Below are 20,167 nucleotides of genomic sequence, written 5' to 3' on the forward strand. Positions count from 1 at the left end.
CTGATCTCTTCTGATCTCTCAGAACCAGGCTAGGACCTAGGATTCTTCTAAATTGGAGGCAAAAGATAGCAGCTCAGTAGACACAGCCACTGATGCAATCTATAAACCCAGAACAGCATATAGCATAGCTATTTCTGTCTTGGGCCTTTATCACTTCATCCTCTATTTAAAAACACTCTTAGTGTTCATTTGCATATGAGCATCAAATACTTCTGAAACCATTAATATACTAAAAATTATAGTCAGCTCTCCATAATCAGAGAGGGAGAGTGTATTATGATACCCAGGCTAATGGAAAAAAGTAAGACAGAACGGATACCAGGGAACAGAATCAGGACAGATATCGCCCTACTTTTTTTTTTTTTTCAAAAGTGGCCAGCTAAAACCTAGTAGGGCTGTTGGTACCAAACAGGAGCTACAAAGCCCAGGCAAACAAGCCTAATGCTTATACAGCTCAGCGGTCCGTGGGCTCGGTAGCGTGTTAAGCAGAGCGAGATGCGAGGATGCTTGCCCTAGATCTGCATGCAGGCAAGTCAGGTCCAGCACAATTATTGGTGTACAGCACATGAAAGCAACTCCAGTGCTTCCCAACCGGCTGACGGAGGAAGCAATATGGATACACCTATGGTCCTGGGCCTGGACCTCAACTGTCCAATGTAGAGCCACTACATAGGTCTCTACACTGGCTTTACAATCCACCTACAATGCCAGTAAAAGACCCATGGATACCTGAGAGCTGTTTGCATTCAGCAAAAGTTTTCCAGGAACTCTATAAGGCAGTAACTAAAAGAAAACCCCATCCTGGCTATTTGCATTAAAAACAAATTACTTTTAAGAATGATTACTTTTCTGAAATTAATAAAACGTAAATCATTTCAGGACAGAAGATACAGAATATAGTGTAACACTTCTGAAAAGAAAATAACAAGCAATATGAGATAAAGAAAAAAAATCCCCTTAACGTCTCTTCAAATAATTAAAAAAAATATTACGGGATACATTTCAATAGTCTAAGGTACCCAATGCATTCTTGAAATGTTCATTGAGTCTACCAGTGGTTCTGGGAATTACGTGCTGTTATAAACACCCACATTTACAAAGAAGGAAATAGAAGCACACAAAGATTAAACACCTGATACAAAGCCATTGCAGTCACTGAAAAAGAATTCAGGAGGCATTGGATGAGAGCCTAAGTGATTGCTCAAGGTTGTAAGGAAGTCCATGGCACAGCTTTCAATACAGGTCTTTTGTTCCCAGGCTATTGCAATATTCACTTCTTTTCTATTCAAGTAGAATTGGCTGTGATTAACACAGGGTGTTTAATGACCCCAAGAGGCCTCTGCATCAGTCCCATCTCATTTGACAACATTTGCAGGGGCTCAGTCCTGTAGAACACACATAACAACATTAACCTTCAGTTTAGTGTGAGCTGCTAAAAATCTGCTATGTCCCATCTTGTTTTCCATGGTAGATTCCCACCAATGTTATGTTTAATGTAGGGAATTTCCCAAGGTCGAAAGGCAGCAGGGAGCATTTATTCAGGTACCGTAAGCATGTCTCAGGCTTCAGAATGCTGTTTTCATTGTAGAACTTACTACAGCGTTATTTGGTAGTACTGCTAATACTGACCAGAAACAAATACAAATCCATCAAAAATCTGTACAGCAAGTCGAGACCGGGCCACGTTTATTTAATAGGGTTTCCAGAAGAGCTGCTGAAGGAAGTCCCCAGAGCTGCTACTGCCTACTCAGGTCTACAGACTCCTTCTGGGAGAGCAGATCCATGGCGCTCCACAGAGACCCACTGATGCACCCAGCAGGCCAGGCAAGCGCAAGGCTGCTGCCCACCAGCTGCGGAGGAGACAGAGCTCGTCTGGCTCCTGGGACCACCAGGAGATGTCCAACCAGTTGCCTTCTGGTGCACAAGCAGGCAGTCGCTTCAGATTTCATCAAAAGCAGGGAATCTAATTAATAAGGTGAGAATTTCTCTACCCCTATGTACATAGAGAATTAATGCCGTCAATACAGACTATGAGAAAAACTAAGACAGAAAAATGAATACAAAAATATTAAACTACAAGAAAGACTATGCTTCTAATGGTATGCAAGACAGCTTATATATTTGAGAAAAGACAAACACTCACTGCAAGGAAGAGTTTTTACAATTGCCCTCTTTCTTCATAAAAAAGAGTATATGAGTTTATTTAACCTGGTCAGATAACTTTAACAAACGCCTCATCACATCTATTCCCTTTCATATTATGTTTTAGCAGTGTATTATTTGCATCAAGCATGGAGAATTTTGAACCTCGAAAAGTCCCCTTTCCCTTTAATATCACACTCCCTCGAGAGTATACCATTATTTAAAATACAGTTCTTTCAATATATATTTTTTTAAAAAGCACCCTCACAATCTGACAGGTAAAAGCTCCAGAAAATAATTCTTCAGTGACAATGTTCCCAAAAGGAATCCAACTTCAACTAGAATTTGAATAATGTGAGCAGGAAGGAGCTGGAAATGTACATTAATGAATAATTGTTCAATTCATGTGACATCCTCCACTAGAAATGACAGTTGCACTGGAACGATAAAACTGCAAACCAGACTGTAAAATAGTGGTACTCTCCGGTCAAGGTCAGCATGCAGGACACATTTTTAACTCAAACCCAAAAAGTCTTCAATCCATTTTCCTACTCAGCACCCTTCACCTAACACATCAATATGACCTATCTGTTCTGTCTTTTTGATTCAAAGCCTTTGTACGAGTAGTCATGAACCATGAAAAGTGGCCTGATTTGCAGTGATAACGAGGAACCCCCCAGTTCCCACTGAAATCAAGATGAAATCGCCCTGATATTTAAGGGACAGCCAAACTGCTTAGCACCAGAGTAGGCTGGAAGACAAGAATTTCTATTTGCAAAAATATTCAAAGGTTTTCTCCCATATGAGTCATCTGCTTAGAAGATCACATTCAGTCCCCTGCTCTAGCCAATATGGGGTCCTTGTCACTTGGCTACACTCACTCAAGCTGACCAAATAAATGCGTTTTCAAGGGAATCCCTACTCCGGAACTGCCAATTTCTGGTTGGTGAGGGCAGTCAGCAACAGGGGAGGGAATCAAGTTTCTGCCCTGAGCCATGCAGAGAAATTTTTCTACCAGCTCAACATGTCTGAATTCAAGAAGCTGGGCTTGAGACAGCTTACAGGGACTTTGGGCTTTGTGCTCCTTTAAAATATTTCCATAGGACATTTATTTGAGAGAATGTGTTTTTAAAATCTAATACGTAGAGAAGGAAAGTATTCATAGAAGAAAGTTTTCTCTTTGACATCAAAGAGAATAAATCCTAGTACTGGCAGAGTAATAGTTCTCCACAGTATAAGTATCAGATTTGAGGATTCATCATGGTAGGGACAATGAAAGAATTAAGCCCAACTTGTCTATCCAGGCCAGCTCCTGAAAATTTGCTAAGGCATGAGGGGTCACGAGCCTCCAGACCTCTCACTGACACCTTTTTCCTATATTTTGGCCTCTCATTGTGGCACTATAACTATGGCAAATACCTATGGTTTCCTTCTAGCTGCTCTAAATAGGCAACATTTAGAGCGCAGCTGTATCAGCACAGAGGGTATGATAATATCCAATAGTCAGGTGAAAGAGGATACGTATAGGAAGCCAAACTATTAAAAGGCATATTCTGAAAAAGGAATAATAATGTGAGACTACAGACCTCTGGCAAACATGCAGTAGCAAACTAAAATCAGATGACTGAAGCTACCACGTTTCTACCCATCCACTCTAACCATTCGATAGCTGATCCTGACACAGCACAAGGGCATCTGATCTGCTAGTCAATCAGCTCCACAGCATGCCTGCTGCCAAATTCATGCCAAACTTCCAAATGTAAGAGGAGCCCAGAAAAAAAATAAAGCCATTTGCCTAGGTAATATAGCAAGCTAGAGTCAGCAAGCTAGTGCATAAGAACCACAATATGCCCAAAAGCCCAAGCTGAGTGCCTTCATTTATTTACCCACACTGACTTTCTCAGATGAAAAGCCCATCTCTACAAAGCTTGTCAACCCTGAAAAGAAAGCTGGCTCATTGATTTGGGGGTAAAGTGTCATTATAAGCCAGCCACTTACAAAACAGTCAGCAAAAGTTGCAAACAGCTGTATACGCACACTTACAGATTACACATGTCAATCCTGGGAGGAGACAAGGGCAGTAGTTGAAGTAGGAGCTTTACTCCATTCTTCCATCCTTCCTCTTTCTCAAATTCACAGAAGAGGTAGGTACATTCATCGGCTGAGAACTGGTAGAAAGCATGAGTGTCTTGAAAATAGAGTTGTTTGTCCACTGTTAGAAAAAATAACATTAGATGATAGCCTTTAAACCTTCACCGTGTAAAGGTTCTGTGTCCCCACCACATTTTGTATTGCACTTAACTTTAATGCTGAGTTGCACCACCACACAGGGCAAAAGGATAGCAAACTCAGCATAGAAGCAATCCTGCCCTCTCTTATTAACTCAGTGCATCCAAACAGGACAACCCCAAAACCTCAATTTGAAGATCTCCAGGCTCCTGAAATTCAAGCATTAAGACTGCTGAGTATTTAATCAATTTGGGAATCCGTTCAGAATTAGGGGGTTAAAACCTTCCATTTGTCAGATTTCTGAACCTCAATTTCCATTGGCTTCCAATCTGTTCTCACTAATGGCCAGGTACTATAAACAAAGTTCAATAATGGGGATGCAGGCCATCATTATCCCAGCTTCTCCTCAAATTCAGGGCTTCTGGATTTGTAGACTAGACCTGGGTAAGATGATGCATCAGTACAACAGCTGTCGTCTTCCCTGGCATAACCGGGATTGAACTGGGATCGAAGGACGGGGTCCAAACCCAAAAGCACAAGCCCCTGCTGGGAGAGCCATTCAGCCCTCGTTGCGGCTGCATGATCAGACATAGGAAGAAAGTAGCTGGAGCAGAAGAAAACCTTTAAGTATACTGTCAGCGTACATAAGCAGAAATTTTCCATAACACCTCACCTTTTCGCAAGGAGGAAAGTTAAGTGTCTAGCACAGACCCCAGGGCGGGGTACGCTCTGAGTTGAGCTACCTAAGTACCTAAGTTGTCCCAGCTACAAAGTAAAGTCCATCAGATTTCCAGAGCTTGGTTACCGGTGTAATTATCACCAACCACATTAGCTGGACCAAACCCCTAAATTTGGTGGGGGAGGTGGGGACAGCTGGGTAGGACCTGGCATCACCACCATCTCAAGAAGCTGAATCCTCTCTCAATCCATTGCAATCTAAAACTATGAAAAACAGAGAGAGGGTAGATTTAGATTAGATATAAGGAAGAAATTCTTCACTATGAGGGTGGTGAGGCACTGGAACAAGTTGCCCAGAGAAGCTGTGGATACCCCATCCCTGGAAGTGTTCAAGGCCAGGCTGGATGGGGCTTTGAGCAACCTGGTCTAGTGGAAGGTGTCCCTGCCTGTGGCAGTGGGGTTAGATCTAGATGATCTTTAAGGTCCCTTCCAACCCAAACCATTCTATGATTCTATGATTTTAATTCATCTGGCAAAGCCATGATCTGCAGTGACTAAAGAGCTGCTGTCTTGTGAAAAACCTAAAAGAGCTTGAGGAGAAAAAAAATTAGGCTGGAAAAGACACGCACGCTGTCTGCAACTTGGTAATAGACAATTACATTTGCAAAAGCAAAAGAAAGGAAATTCCCTAAAAAAGAGATTAATCTTTGGTATTTATGAAATGAAAGGTTACAGAGGTGAGCCTACCAAAGAGATAGTAAAGTAAACAACTGTCAAGAAAAATGGATCAGCCTGCGTTTTTTTCTTTCACTCCTTCCTCTCCCATCAAAAACGTGAGTCTTATCCTATGCCGGAGAAACTGATAGCCTTCCTCACACTAGAATTACTATCAAGACTGACCTGATAATATAATGCCCATATCCAGGAGGAGCTGCCACACTCCAGCTGCTGTAGATCTGCACTTAACAAAAGGGCACTGCTCCAAAAGCCAGTCTACCAGTTCCGATCCAACACAGCTTCTCCTGAAAATAAGGAAAACATCACTTCTTACACGACAGTAATGTTAAAATGCTCTTGTATAATAAAGAGCTATTTTTTAAAGCTATTAAAAGTGAATCCTTTTGTTAAGCAGGGCAAACCCTTTGTCTCAACTACTAATTTTTGTAATCCTATTCATTTCAAGGGAAGATATTATTCTGGCAAGTCTCAGGGGATGCCCCTAATTACAATGAGGGAACTTGTGTTAGATGAGTAAGTTCCCTTACATATCTAATTCATATGGCACACTTTACAACATGTAATATTTTTATCAATTTGTGCTACATGCAGACAGTCATCCAAAGACGTATAAGAGCTAAATAAAATCCAGCTTTTAGCCTCAGGATTTTATTTTCTTTCTGAGCATAGGCATAAGCAATACAGCTACACAATATATGTGTAAGACCTTGAGTGTTGCTCTAGGATGTACTTCATCTTTCACACTATTGGTAAACTTATCTTTTTAAATCATAAAAAAAAGAAATTGTGGCTTTTTCTTAAATACAGATATGAATGAATGGTGCTGTAATAGAAACCTGCACATTTTGGCATAATTCAAAATAGGAGGAAGCATTTATGCTGTAAGGCAACACAAATGAAAATCACTTCATTACAGAAATATTCCATAAATTACATACAAAAGTCACTGTGTAACTAAATCTTAGGAATCCAATTAATCTCTTCCATAACTCCAGACCAGGGCTGAATTTAATACTCTTTCTTTTCAACAAAATAAGAGACAAACACAATTGTATATGAAATCATAAGCAATTAAATTAATGGACTATCAGGCCACTGCTGCTTTCTGATAACCGACAAAGTAACATAAGAAAAGGTATTAAAATACATGAGATATAAAATAATTTTTTTAGAAAATATTTTCGATTCTTAGTAACACATACAAAATCTCACTCTCAGAATTGACTCTCTTGTCAAATCAGGGCATAGACAAACACAAATAACACCCATCCAGTTGATTAAAACGAATGATCTCGGGTTACCTGCAAATACCAGTAAGGTACACCCTGTCTTTAATCAGGTCAGACGCTTGTAGAGTAAAAATATTCCTGAGAGCTCTCCCAGCACAGGAAGAACTTTCTCCATAAATCTGAATGAAAAGAGAAATTGAAAACTGTGACAAACAGGGATTTATTCCTGATGCCTTGCCACTGTCCGCTCCCTCCCCCTGAGCAATGCCTTCTCCCCAGCTAAACGACAAGCAAGCAGTCAAAGCCTCATAGGAAGTGCACCCCAACTTCTGCCATACCTGGTTGTATCATGGGTTGCAGATGCCCCCACGAGCTGGTCTACTTTTACATTTGCTGCCTTAGAAAAGCAGAGGTTTTACTATCTGTTGGCTTTACCTTTGAACAACAGACAAGTTCAAAGGAAAACAAGTGTTACTCTAGCAAAGCAAAAAGACTATATTAACCATTGCAAAACCACACAAATACAGTAAAAATTAAACATTACTCCATATGTATTAGAGTTAAATAATTTAATACAAGCCTAATACACATTGAAACACCATTTCATAGTTTTTTTCTTTTTGTTCAGAAACTTTGGAGGTATCCTATGATAGCTACAGGTCAGTTCATCCGTACCTTGCCAGGAGGATGTGGTCTTTCAGAATGGACACACCTCCGACTTCCCCCACACCTGATTTCTACCTTACACCTCAAGGCTGCAGATGTGTCTGTCAAAACAGGACCCAACTCCATCCTCCATAAAACCATGTTCCACCTGTATATACCACTCCTTAGTGATGAATTTAACTCAGGCTTCTGTTGTGATATTTCCTCACCGTCCCAGCAAAACACACCAGTAACACAAATAACTAACTTGAAAGAAAAACAATGCCGTGGTTTCACCTTTATTTTTTGTTTGTTTCCTACGTTTAGAAATCTTTCAAGGAATATAAAATAGTCCTGAGACAGTAAAGTATTGTGAGATGCAAAAACATACTCTTAAATATTGCAAAAGCAAGCTAAACGGTGGCAATCATTTAAATGGCTGGGAAGCGAGTGCATATCAATTCACAACAATTCAGTTTGCAAATTCAGTAATAGAAGTAGACAACTTCTAACACACACAAATTATAACTTGTTAACTGGATTTAACTGCAGGCCACATTCACAAGTGTCTTCAAAGCTATGATTAAGAGGTTGAACCAAAGCAAAAAGATTCCTAATATGTTGTTTGATGAAATGGAATTAAAAAGAAGCTTGACAAGTACCTTGTTTGAAGGAGTTTCCAAATAGGGATTTGAAATTCTTCTGGACAGGGTCTGTAAGACAATTTGGTAGAGCTTTAGTTTTGTTCTGGTTTTTGTATGGAAAAAAAGTAGCAGCAATCTAGGTGTTTTAGCTATTGAAATCTAAATAAAAAGAATTTATCAAATCATCCGAGTAGCCTAACTGAAGTCTCAAAATACTTTTTTTTTTCACATCAGGAAAAAGGTTTGGTAAACTCAGTTCTGCGTTGTTCACTACATTTATTCTTGATCTGGAAAAGAAGATGAGCAATGAGATGGCAAAGTCTGTAGACAACATACAATTATTTGGGTCAGGAAAGACCAGAAATGACAGTGAAGAATTTAAAGATAAACCTAAAAACAGCTAGGTGAAAAGACAGTATGATGATGAGCTCAACATTAAAAGCAGCATGTACTAGAGGGAGAAAATGCTCTAATACCTCTTAAAGCAAAATTTATCAATTCAGTAAAGACACCTCAGGGTCACAGAACACTTCTCAAGAAGACCACTCTTCCAAATGAAATTCTTAACTGTAGTTAAAAAAAAATGTTAGGATAAATGAGGAATAAAATGGTGACCAGTGGGGAGGTAACATTGCTCTAACGTTGATCAGCATTATCTCTGCACGCCACGTGCTGCACTGGTAACAGCATCTCAAAAAATGGACGCTCCAACGTTAGAGGGGATTCAGACAATAATAGTAGTAGGAATAATAAAGGATTTGGATAAATTTTAATATGAGAAGAGACAGAAAAGACTGTGACTACTTACCTTACAAAGGAGAGATTACAGGAGACATAATGCAATTATACAAAATAATGAAATGGCACAGAGAAAAGACAAGACTTTCTGTGCTCCGTTTTATGTAATGTGAGAATAACCGATCGCTTAATGAAATTAGAGAGGATTCATATTTGAGGAGATAGAAAGGAAAATTACACATAACTCTTCACAGCAGGGAAATGCAAATGCCAAAGCCTTACCACTGATCAATAAAGATTGGGGATTTAAAGTTATAAAATTAACACTGAACCAGAACTCTGGAAGGTAAACAGAGACAGAATAAACGTCTCCACCTTTACTCACCACGATGCTTCCATATCTTGTCAGTGTTAAAAGACAAGATATTGTCTACTCCGATGCTTACTGGCAACTTCTATCTTACTACAAGCCACACAAGACACAAATAAACATTGCCTAAAAGAAGTCTGGAAGTGGAACAGAAGACCTTGTGCAGGTGCACTGGCAGCACAATGGGAGGATTGTGTGGTGCTCCCTCACGTTATCCCAACTTGTAGGCAGCGTAATTAATTCCTTGCTTTGAGAAGGATCCAATTCACACTTGGTATATTGTAATCGTAAAAAAAAATCATCCTTCACACCCTGAAAGAATTACAGAATCCGTATTTCAGTAATGCCACCTGCTTTTTCCCCCTGTATTCTTGTTACTGTATTTTTAGAAAGGGAAGGGAAGTGACAAGGAACCACAGAAGCATCTGACGCTGTTTACCCTTCCACGCTCATCACAAATGTTAGTGTAGTTCCATGCATAACAGTAGCTCCATATGGAAATACTATAACATAAAAGCTTAATTCCCCTCTCCCGTACCCAACAAAGATGCCGTAAGAGTGCAACATTGCCTCAGATCCCACTTACTCTCCTAGCTGGCACATCATTAACACCTCGGTTCTGCAGCAGCCCTACATACCACCACTTCACTCAGTTTCTGTCCAAGTCTTTCATTCAACAAGCCTCAATCACTGCAGCAGCACGGTTGAAGCTTATACATCAATTTCCCCCCTCCCCGCTCCATTCCCAGGCTGGCACTAACGATGTTATCATCAGCAAGCTAATTCCAGTGATGCCGGTGGGAACTACACTGGCCTGGTCCCTGGCATTCAGAGGATGGCTGAGTCTCAGCCAGGGAAAATACTGCTACTGCAGGGTGCAGTTCCACGACAGCGTAAGACCAAACTCAGCAAAAAGGATAAATTTTGTGGCCTTCTACAACAGGAGAGCTTTGGTGGGTAAGGGAAGACTGACTGATGTCATCTACCTGGACTTGTGCAAAGCATTTCATACTATCCCACACACATCCTTGTCTCTAAAATGGAGAGACATGGATTTGACGGGTGGACCAGCCGGTGGATAAGGAATTGGCTGGATGGTCGCCCTCAAAGTGTTGCGGTCAACAGCTTGATGTCTGTGTGGAGACCAGTGACGAGTGGTGTCCCTCAGGGGTCTGGGACCAGTATTATCTAACACCTTTGTCGGGGACATGGACAGCAAGTTTGCGGATGACACCAAGCTGAGTGGTGTGACTGATACTCTAGAGGGAAGGGATGCCATCCAGAGGGACCCTGATAGGCTAGAGAGGTGGGACCATGCGAACCTCATGAAGTTCAACAAAGCCAAGTGTAAGGTCCTGCACCTGGGTCGGGGCAATCCCAAACATGGATACAGGCTGGGTGATGAGTGGATTGAGAGCAGCCCTACAGAGAAGGACTTGGGGTTGGGGGTATTGGTGGATAAAATACTGAATATGAGCCGACAATGTGCTCTCGCAGCCCAGAAAGCCAATCGCATCAAAAGAAGTGTGGCCAGCAGGTCGAGGGAAGTGATTCTCCCCCTCTACTCTGGTGAGACCCCACCTGGAGTACTGCGTCCAGCTCTGGGGACCCCAGCATAAGAAAGATGTGGACCTGCTTGAGTGGGTCCAGAGAAGGGCCATGAAGATGGTCAGGGGGCTGGAGCTCCTGCTCTGTGAGGACAGGCTGAGAGAGTTGGGGTTGTTTAGCTTAGAGAAGAGAAGGCTCCGAGGAGACCTTATAGCAGCCTTCCAGTACTTAAAGGGGGCCTACAGTAAAGATGGGGAGGGACTCTTCATCAGAGAGTGTAGTGACAGGATGAGGGGTAACGGTTTTAAACTGAAAGAGGGTAGATTTAGATTAGATATTAGGAAGAAATTCCAAGGAGTCTGCAAAAGGTCACTGACGCTGAAAACTAGTAGAGGGAAAAAAAAAAATCTTTTAGCTTATCCTTCAAACCACACAGTGCTAGCTCTGGTGCAGGGGAGAGAGAAGGAATTCAGAGCCCTGAAATGGGAGAAGGGAAGACAGGACAACGGCTTCTGTTAGTGGCAGCCTGAACCCACATCAGCTTGGAGCAAGCATGAAACATTGGAGAGCCCAGGAGAGTACATTTAGCCTGCCATGCAGGAATCTACACACACAAAATTTCTACAAATGTAAGAAAATGGAAATTGCATAGGAGAAAATAAAACAAAAGTGGAAGTGGCATTCTGGAATAGAAAAAATTATCTTTCCTGTTGATGCTAGTGCAGCGTGTGTGATGTTGAAATACTTACTGAAATTAGGCTGAAATTCATATCAAATTTTAGGAGTTTATGTCCTAGCTACCAAGCTAGATCCCCTTATCTTTTCCTTTTTTTGTTTTTTAACTTGCCTCAATAAATATTTAGCTAGCACAAAATCCCTTCATTTTGTGCTACTGAGTACACCTCTGTTCAGCAAACTCTACTTTGGCTGTTGGGGACAAACTGGGCAGTCCCCTTCCAGAGAGAGGAAGAAGAGGGAGTGGAATTGGGGTTCCAGGCTTTGTTTGAAAACCCCAGCCTTCGGGCTTCTCTGCGGGGGACACACCACTCCTCCCTGAAGGTATTTGGCCACTCCTCCCAAATGATTTTGACACACACGCACCAATTCAAAATACATTTGGAAATAACTCTTAGAATGAGCCAAAATGTGCTTTTAAAGCAAATTCATTAGTCATCAAGCAAACAACTCATCTCTCATGAAAACTACCTTGGAACAGCTATTGCTGCCCATGCCAAGTGCCGCTTTCCAGGCACTGCCACCCCAGCGTCCCCCTGTGCCTCTTCACCAGCTTGAGAAGAAGCTTTGCCAAACCACGTGTTGGGGAGGAGATGGGGATGTGGCAGCACGTATGGTCCTGGGACAGGAGACCATATGTGGAGCAGATCCAGAACGCTGGGTGTCCTCCAGGAAGGCTCTCCCATCGTACATGAGTAGGTGTAATTAGGTGGCTTCAGCTTCCCTGCTGGGGATGCAGGAAGAAAAAGGCAGGGAGCCGGTGCCTTGGGATGGGCGATCAGGAACATGAAGTATGAACATGGCACAGGGATTGCATCCTAGCTTGGGGACATGACTTGCATGTGACAGGAGAGGACAGTTGGGACAGGTGGCCCAGGAGAAGGTTTTGGAATAGGACTGCTAGGATCCAGATCTGAATACACCACAGATAATTTAGTCTGAAATTGGGAAAAATTATAAAGGAGTTTACTGTGGTATTTAAAACCACTAGAAATGCAGGGAGCAGAGCAATGGTGTTAAAAGAACGGGAGGATTAGAATAAAGTGACTAGCAAGTAATTAAAACAACCAGAAGGAAATACTACTTTACAATCCATATGACCAGCTCATGAAATTATTAGCCAAAAAAATCAAATACTCCAGCTAGATCTTTAAAAGCAGTAGCTAATTCAATGACTGATACTACTATGCAAGGTTTATCTCTTGCAAATTAGTACTGCTTCAACTGGACAATTATTTTTAAACAAGTTGAGAATCTCTGCCTTTATTTAAAGCTAAGCATACAAAGATATTGATGATAATATTTTAATATATGAGCACAAACTATTTTTGAAAGGTTCGGAAAGAAATTCCCGCATGACATACTACACAACAAGCAAAGTGTACTAATGAAGGCACATTTTGGTCTCCATTAGAAAGATCAAGCTGTATCTTCCTGTGAGATGCTGACTTAGTTCTTTACTCAGCAGAGTATTGAACTGGCTCCACTATAGCAACTCCCTATGCATTTTCTACAGCCTGGTTAATGTTCTAATCAAGGGCTAAAGATACTATAGAGCATGTTTGCAGTCATACCTTTTGGAGATACATTTGAATTTTCTCCTCTTTTTTAGATCTGGGATTTTGCTTTGGCCTCATCTCAACTTCAGAGGATGACTTGCCTACAAGTTGCTTGTGCTTTGCCTCCTGCCCAAGCTGTTCCAACAACTGCTGATATTTCTGCCATTGCCAGCACTGCAGTCGCGGTAGCATCAGCAATGCTCCTTACATCTGCTAGCAATTTAATCACCATCATGCTCAGAAAGAAACAAAGCAAGAGTGCTTTCCAGTTCAAGTGCTTTCCTCAGCTGGGATTTAGTACAGTGGTAGCAGCCAGCAACCTGTCTACACTAGAAGTCACACTGTAACACCACGGAAGAGGCCGTAGAAATTGTAGGAAAATAATAATTTAAAATATTGGACGCAAATGTTTTGCCCTTCTTCTAAGAGCTTCTGATACTCCTGTGCAGTTAGCAAGACAGAAAAGTTTTGGCAAAAATAGGGAAGTAAGAAACCTTTTTTATTAATCAAGATTATTTCTTTTTCTAAATCTTTTACAGCAGGATTTATATTAAAACTAAAAGAAATGAGAAAAGGCAGAATCCGGGCTCCTCCCCGCCGAGCAAATTGTTTAAGCTTCCACTCCAGGTTTTTCAAATAACTAGGTTTTTAACTGGTTGCATTAACAAAAACTGAGCGTAACGCCACATTAAGAGTTTGCAATGCGCAATCAAACTTTACCTGTTTTCATTTTACAACGCACTCATCAATATTTCTCTCTTTGATCAGGGCTTAATTTGCAAACATGCCCATGATCAACTCCACACTGCTGAGCAGTTCTAGGAACATTTTTGTATACAAATATAGGAAAACAATTGTTCATAGTTTCAGGGCACTACCACTGTGTCCCTAAAGAATTCAGTATAGCGCTTGTGCATTCCAAATTGGATTACTCAGTATACTTAAAATTAAGCAAATGCTTCAGTGTTGTGCTCTATCCGGGCTTACTCCCTAAATATAAATAGGCTGAAAAAAAAATCAACTCATTTTGAAATGCACAGACTACCCGGTAATGAGATCGTTTCTATTCCCTGACAGGGGGATTTCTGCAACTACTCAACACCTGAATCCTAAATTGACTAATGTGACCACAAAGGAAATTATATATTCAGACAGATTTCCAACAAGCGTCTAAGCACCCAAGCCTAAAATACTTTTTCACAAGTATTCATGCTGGAAACTTCTCACGTTCCAACCATGAGAGACAGTGTACGGAAAAGGATCACAAATAAAGCAGAATCCAGATTCACTCTCAAAAACAACAATCTGTTTATGCTTTTCTCTCTTTACTAATCATTCAACTCTAACAATACAGTGGCTCAGGAAAAATTAAAAAAATCCACCAGGGGTATTTACTTAATTTCCCTCAGGCTTCTCCCCCACTCCACACACCAATCAAAAAGTAATTATTTTTTGCCTAGACAGATTTCTTTCTCTCATTACAAACCATGACAATGATAATGCCATAACACCGATAGAAACGACTGCAACTCTTACAGCTGATGGAACCCTGTGGGTTTTTTTCTTCAAAAAGATTTGCTGGAGTTGCTGGAAGCAAGCAGCTATAAGAATTAGAGAGTTTCCACTCTAGCCCTGATCTGAACACAAATCTTGGAACAAAGCTGGGCTGTACCTGCCCGACACACCCTCCTCAACCTGCAACACAAGAAGGCAGCATTTTCTGCAGGAATAAATGCTCATTTATTCCCAGCGCTTACCCATGCCAGGCAAGGAGTGGGGGAAGGGAGAGAAAATTACTGAACAATTTGGCTTATCACTTTGCCACCTTCGAATTTTTGCATTTGACATCGCTTGCTACTGTCAAAATTATAGGGGGTTTAAGCAGAAATAAGACATGGGTGCTGTGTTTAGTGGATGAAATGCTACCGTTGTTAGAGGGTGGCTGGATATAAGGCACGTTCTCATGAATCCCAGTCCGTTTCCATGTGGCAGCAGATTTTTCCTCGTGGTTGCTAAGGCACAGCAGAGTTGGTTGGGAAGCTAGCTGACTTTCAGCAGATATCATTCATATGAAACCATAGCATATGCCTGACTTTCTGCCAAATAATATTCGTAACAAACAACCTTCCCCCGCTGCTCCTCTTGAAACCCGCTGTCAGAATTCATGGATAACACAGAACAACCAATGGAACAGTTCTCTCCATTAATATTTATTTAAGATTAAATATAAAACTCTTTATAAAGGATCCTTTATAAAGGATCTTCTTTATAAAGGAAAGATCTTCCCCTAATCATATACTTAATATACTTAAACTTCATACACTTAGGTGTAACATTAAAAGGTCAAAAAGCTGTAAAAAGAGAAATCTGTATTCAGCAGAGCTTGCAATGTAGGGTTTCCAGGTGAGCCTGCAAAGCTCTCTGGAGAAACCCAAATGGGTCATTAGTGAAAGGAAACTGAAGAGTGTATTCTCACCTGTTTTCCGTATAAAAAGAACCTGCAATAAATCTGAATAAGTTATTTCACAAAAGGGAAACCCTAACTCATGGTTCATTCTCACTTCCCCCAAAACAGAAAGGGATCTGCGAAGAAAATGGCAGTTCTTTATAAAGACAAGCAGTGCTCTTTAAGTGTAAAGCACTTATTTCTGAGACAACAGTCAGGAAAGCAATGTGTTTAGAAGCACTTCTGTATTTTCCAGTGCCTACCAAACTAAATACAGCTGAATGGGTTTACGCTTCGAACAAAACTCTTTAGTTAAGCTGGCATAATCCAGCCACTTTTAAAGTCTCCATAGCCTAGCAAGGAGTGTAATTTAGTGCGCAAGGGCAAATTTTGTTTGCAATGCCCTTTTCTTTACCCAAAAGAAGTTAAGAATAGAAAAGAATATCACAGAAGACAGTACAGCAGGACTGGCTGGTTGCTTTCCTCCTCTTCCCCAGTCCTGCCATGGGAGAAAAGCCCTGGATAAATCCAGCTTCAGGAAGGCACCAACACAGGCCCGAACCTCCTCTGTCCGTATCCCGTGCCTCAAATAAAGCTGCGGCATCCTGACACGGAAGCCAACTCAGCTTGAGAGAAAGGGAGGACTAGTGAACCAGCAGAGAGGGGTGCCTGGGTTAGAGAAACTTCATGTTCCTTAAAAAAAAGGAGACAGCCACTGTCCTGCTAATGATGCCTTTCCACGACCAGATTAAAGTACCATAAAACGAGGCTGCTGGCAAGCAGGTCGTGTCCTCCCTCCACCTCCTGCTTCACCTTCCCATCCCCACTGCTCTTCTGCTTTGTGCTTCCACGCGTGTCTGTGAAGCCACCTCCTGAACCAAGCTGAGGGACCGACAGCTTCGAACTGGCTCGTTAAATAACGATTCATTTTAACCCAGATTATTTCCCTCCGCCAGGTCACCGGGGAACCACACAAGCACGATCTCTAGCAAGGCGGGCGGCAGGGGCACAGGCAAAAGCAGTGGGATGCGGAGGGAGGCAGGAAGGGACAGCTGTGCTCAGGGGAAGCACTTGTTTATGCTGAATTAAAACTATCCAAGGAATGATGGCATAAAACACCCCTAATAAATCCTCAGTGTCTCTGCTCTGTCAACATAAAAAGGAAGTTAACTATGCCCACAAAAAATGACAAGACAAAATTCAAAGGTGCCAGTAATGGGGAACTTGACCTCCCACCTTCGTGTTCACATAAGTGCGTCAATTTGAGTAAAACAGAAATCCCATCTCATTTAACTCCATAGATCAACTGTAGACTGCATGGGCTACAGTCATACTTTACAATATAGAAACAGAGCTTAAACAAGTTTTCTCTTCTCTTTCTTATAAAAACATTATGGACATTTTCAGCTCATATGCTAATACAGTGTTTGCAATGAGAGTTCATTAAATATGAAAAGAAGAAAGAATCAGAATTTTACTGCTTTTTATCATGCTTTATATAACATTAAAATATGCAGAGTACACTTACTTGACTATTGGTGTTCCTTCATTAACGTGACTTTATTGCAGTTTTTGTGCTCTAGTTTGCCATTTCAGCCATACCTTTAGTAATGCTACCTTAAAAAGCTTCCCAGTGCATTTCACTCTTCCTGGCTGCCAGCGACATTTCACAGGAAAGCAGCATCCTCCCTTTTTTTCAGTACAAAATAGGCACTGCACAGACTGTCACTGTAAAAATTTAGCAATATTGCTGCGTTTATTTCTCTTTAAAACTCAGCACCTAATAAATACAGTAGATGGTCTTTGTAATCTACCATCGTGTTCCTGGCCATCAGCATGGGGTTTGGTTTTGATCTGGAGGGTAGCACACAAGAGCAGGTGCGTGGTTTTTTTTAGTGATTATTAAAATTTTATGCAACTATTAGTATTTCTAATGATGCAAGTTATAATTTAATAACACATTATTTGGAGCTTTCAAGAGAAGGCACACTGGATATTTCACACTATAATTAAAAAGATGTTTCCAGTGACAGGTTACCATCTATTTTCAGATAGAGCTAAATGAAGACATCAACAAAACAGTGAAAAGAGAGATCAGGAGTAGGAAAATGTCGATTGTCTGCATACTTAAAAGCTTTTCAAAGTACTTCTGTTGGCACATTTCTTGTGTTGCTAGCAAAATACCTTCTCACGACACATCTCCAAATAAAAAAAGAAAGAAGGATGGCACATCAACTTGGCAAAGACATTCTGCAAGCCAGGCAGCCTGACTCACAAGCATGCATCAGTAAAAAGAAATTTCACGGGGAAATTGTGTGTCAAACACAAGAACTAATGCCCAGGCTGGGCAATCTCCTTCTTGGAGTTTTCATAACTTGACCAGACAAGGCCCTGCACAACTGCTCTGGCTTTGAAGTCAGCCCTGCTCGGCCCAGCGGCTGGATCAGACAACCTCCGGGAGGTCCCTTCGAACCCAAATTCTTCTGTAATTCTGTCCTGCTCGATCACTCCCAGACACGACTTAATTCTGCTCCTCCAACCAGCTGCATCAGGCACGGGGGAGAAAGTCTGTGGAGCTGCAGAAGCACTTTCCTGGACACACCCTGTGTTTAAAAAAGGCTCTTAAAATCACATATTTTCATGTTAGCCTTTCACCAAAACTCCTCCCCATCACATTACCTAGTGTGCCAGGTCTCAGCTGCCGAGGAACCGATGTACCTCTGCTGTCAACGTTACTGCAGATAATACTGGTGCCAGAACTCGGCCTTCAGCAACCCACATTTGTCAGAGATTAAATATAATAAAAATTTTAAAGCAGACGATCAATTAAACAAGTAATTCATCTCGCCTGTCACTACCAACCACCCATCACGTAGACGTAAGTTCAAATGTTCCTTCTCTGGTGTCAGGCAAAATCAGCATGGTTAGGTTTTTCCCAGTACAGGCTCGGGAGCCTTCTTGTGAACTTCCCCCATGACCCTGCTGCAAGGATGCTCGCCTCTGCCGCAAGAATTGTTACAAGCAGCAGAAGGGAAAAACTATCCAATATTGCTGCAGCTATTTCAGTGAACACAGATGCAGGAACAAAACTTCAAATATTAGCAAATATTCAGCAAATCAGCTGTGAACGATGCTGACAATAAATAGCTAAAAATGTCAATACAAAGTATATATATTATTGAATAAGAAAATCCATTCAAATCCTAATTTATTCAGAAGCAATTTGCAAATAAAGAACCAGTTTTCTAGATTTCAATAACTACAGTATATTTAATGTTTCAAGTACAAAAAGACAAAGTTAAAATTCAGTACTTTATGATTTATGAAAATAACTTGCAGTAAATTGCATCAGTTTAGTTTACTATTTGAAAAATGCCTATATTTCTGGCAACCTTTCTTTTGTCCTGCATGAGTTGCACACAAATAGTCCATGAATTGCTTTACAGGTGTGCAAAGGTACGTTTTTAATGTCCCTGTTCTTTAATGTCCCTGCTCTCGGAGAGCTCCACTTTTACCGCTGCCTGCACAAAAGGTAGGTGACCCGGTAATTTCCCAAACCTTATTCCTAGAAGTAGGGCACAGTTATTCCTTGCAGGTACAAGATGTTGAAATTCTTTACTCTTTGTTTCTGAGAAACTGGTTTTCTGATTTTGCAGAGACCAACTGACCTGCTGGACAAAGCACCAGACTGTTCAGCGTGCTTCGGTTTTATTCCTGAACCTGGTGTGCTCGTAACCTTCAGCCACGCATTTCCCTTCCCGTGCAATGGGAACAACCATGACCGCTCTGCTCTGCCAAGCACTCTGAGACCTACTGGTAAAGATCAGCTATCAACTAAGGGCTAGAAGCACCCAAGCTCTCTGCCAGGGTAGCCCCACTCTAAGTTCAAATACCTATAGCACATTTAAAACACAACAAATCATGAATAAAACTGCTGACTTTTGCTTTTCTTGCTTCTGAGGTTTTCAGAGAGTGGGAGCGGCCTCCAAGCTGGGTGAACAAGCTCTGGTTAAAGAAGCCTGCATTACAGCCTTAACAGTTTGAGAATCTGCAGTGCCGTTGTTTGTATTGGCAGCGCTCCGTTATGTGACCTCTTGGGAACAATATTAATTTCACTGACAGTAGCTCTTGGCACAAGCCAGTGCCAACCTGCTATGGACTGGATAGTGGGAGTTCTTAACCACTTCCAGAAGAACAGCTGTAATTTACTTTTTTGTAGAAAAACTATTAAAGTTTAACTATTTTAGTTTCATGAAGCAGTCAAGGCCTCACTGTACAGAGAGCTTAAAAAGCACTCGATATGCAAGGAAAGAAAAAAATTGTTCCCTTGGATCACACAAGCAATTCCTTGGCAAAGTAGATCCAGGGATCTCAGCGCTTCTTGGAGTTCCACTACCGGCACCTTCAAACAGTCTGCAGAATGGGATCACACTAACCCTGATAATATCTTTTTTGTGGTTGAAAAC

At 41.3% G+C, this 20,167-nt stretch overlaps 1 protein-coding gene across 1 annotated transcript in view; it reads right to left on the minus strand.

Moving 5' to 3' along the window:
- The window catches only part of LOC104078412 (rap guanine nucleotide exchange factor 5-like), a gene marked incomplete at its 3' end in the record, with an annotated part of 39,368 nt that extends 31,560 nt beyond the window's left edge, over nucleotides 1–7,808 (minus strand). The window contains exons 1-4 of the mRNA XM_009580047.1: nucleotides 7,692–7,808; nucleotides 7,089–7,195; nucleotides 5,950–6,071; nucleotides 4,186–4,354 (exon numbers count right to left, since the gene is read on the minus strand). Of these exons, the coding sequence (XP_009578342.1) occupies nucleotides 4,186–4,354; nucleotides 5,950–6,071; nucleotides 7,089–7,195; nucleotides 7,692–7,808 (515 nt within the window). The remainder of the gene's footprint in view (nucleotides 1–4,185; nucleotides 4,355–5,949; nucleotides 6,072–7,088; nucleotides 7,196–7,691) is intronic.
- Nucleotides 7,809–20,167: the final 12,359 nt, after the last annotated feature.

Source organism: Fulmarus glacialis, unplaced genomic scaffold, assembly GCF_000690835.1.
Source record: "Fulmarus glacialis isolate BGI_N327 unplaced genomic scaffold, ASM69083v1 scaffold606, whole genome shotgun sequence".
NCBI classification, from domain to species: domain Eukaryota; kingdom Metazoa; phylum Chordata; class Aves; order Procellariiformes; family Procellariidae; genus Fulmarus; species Fulmarus glacialis.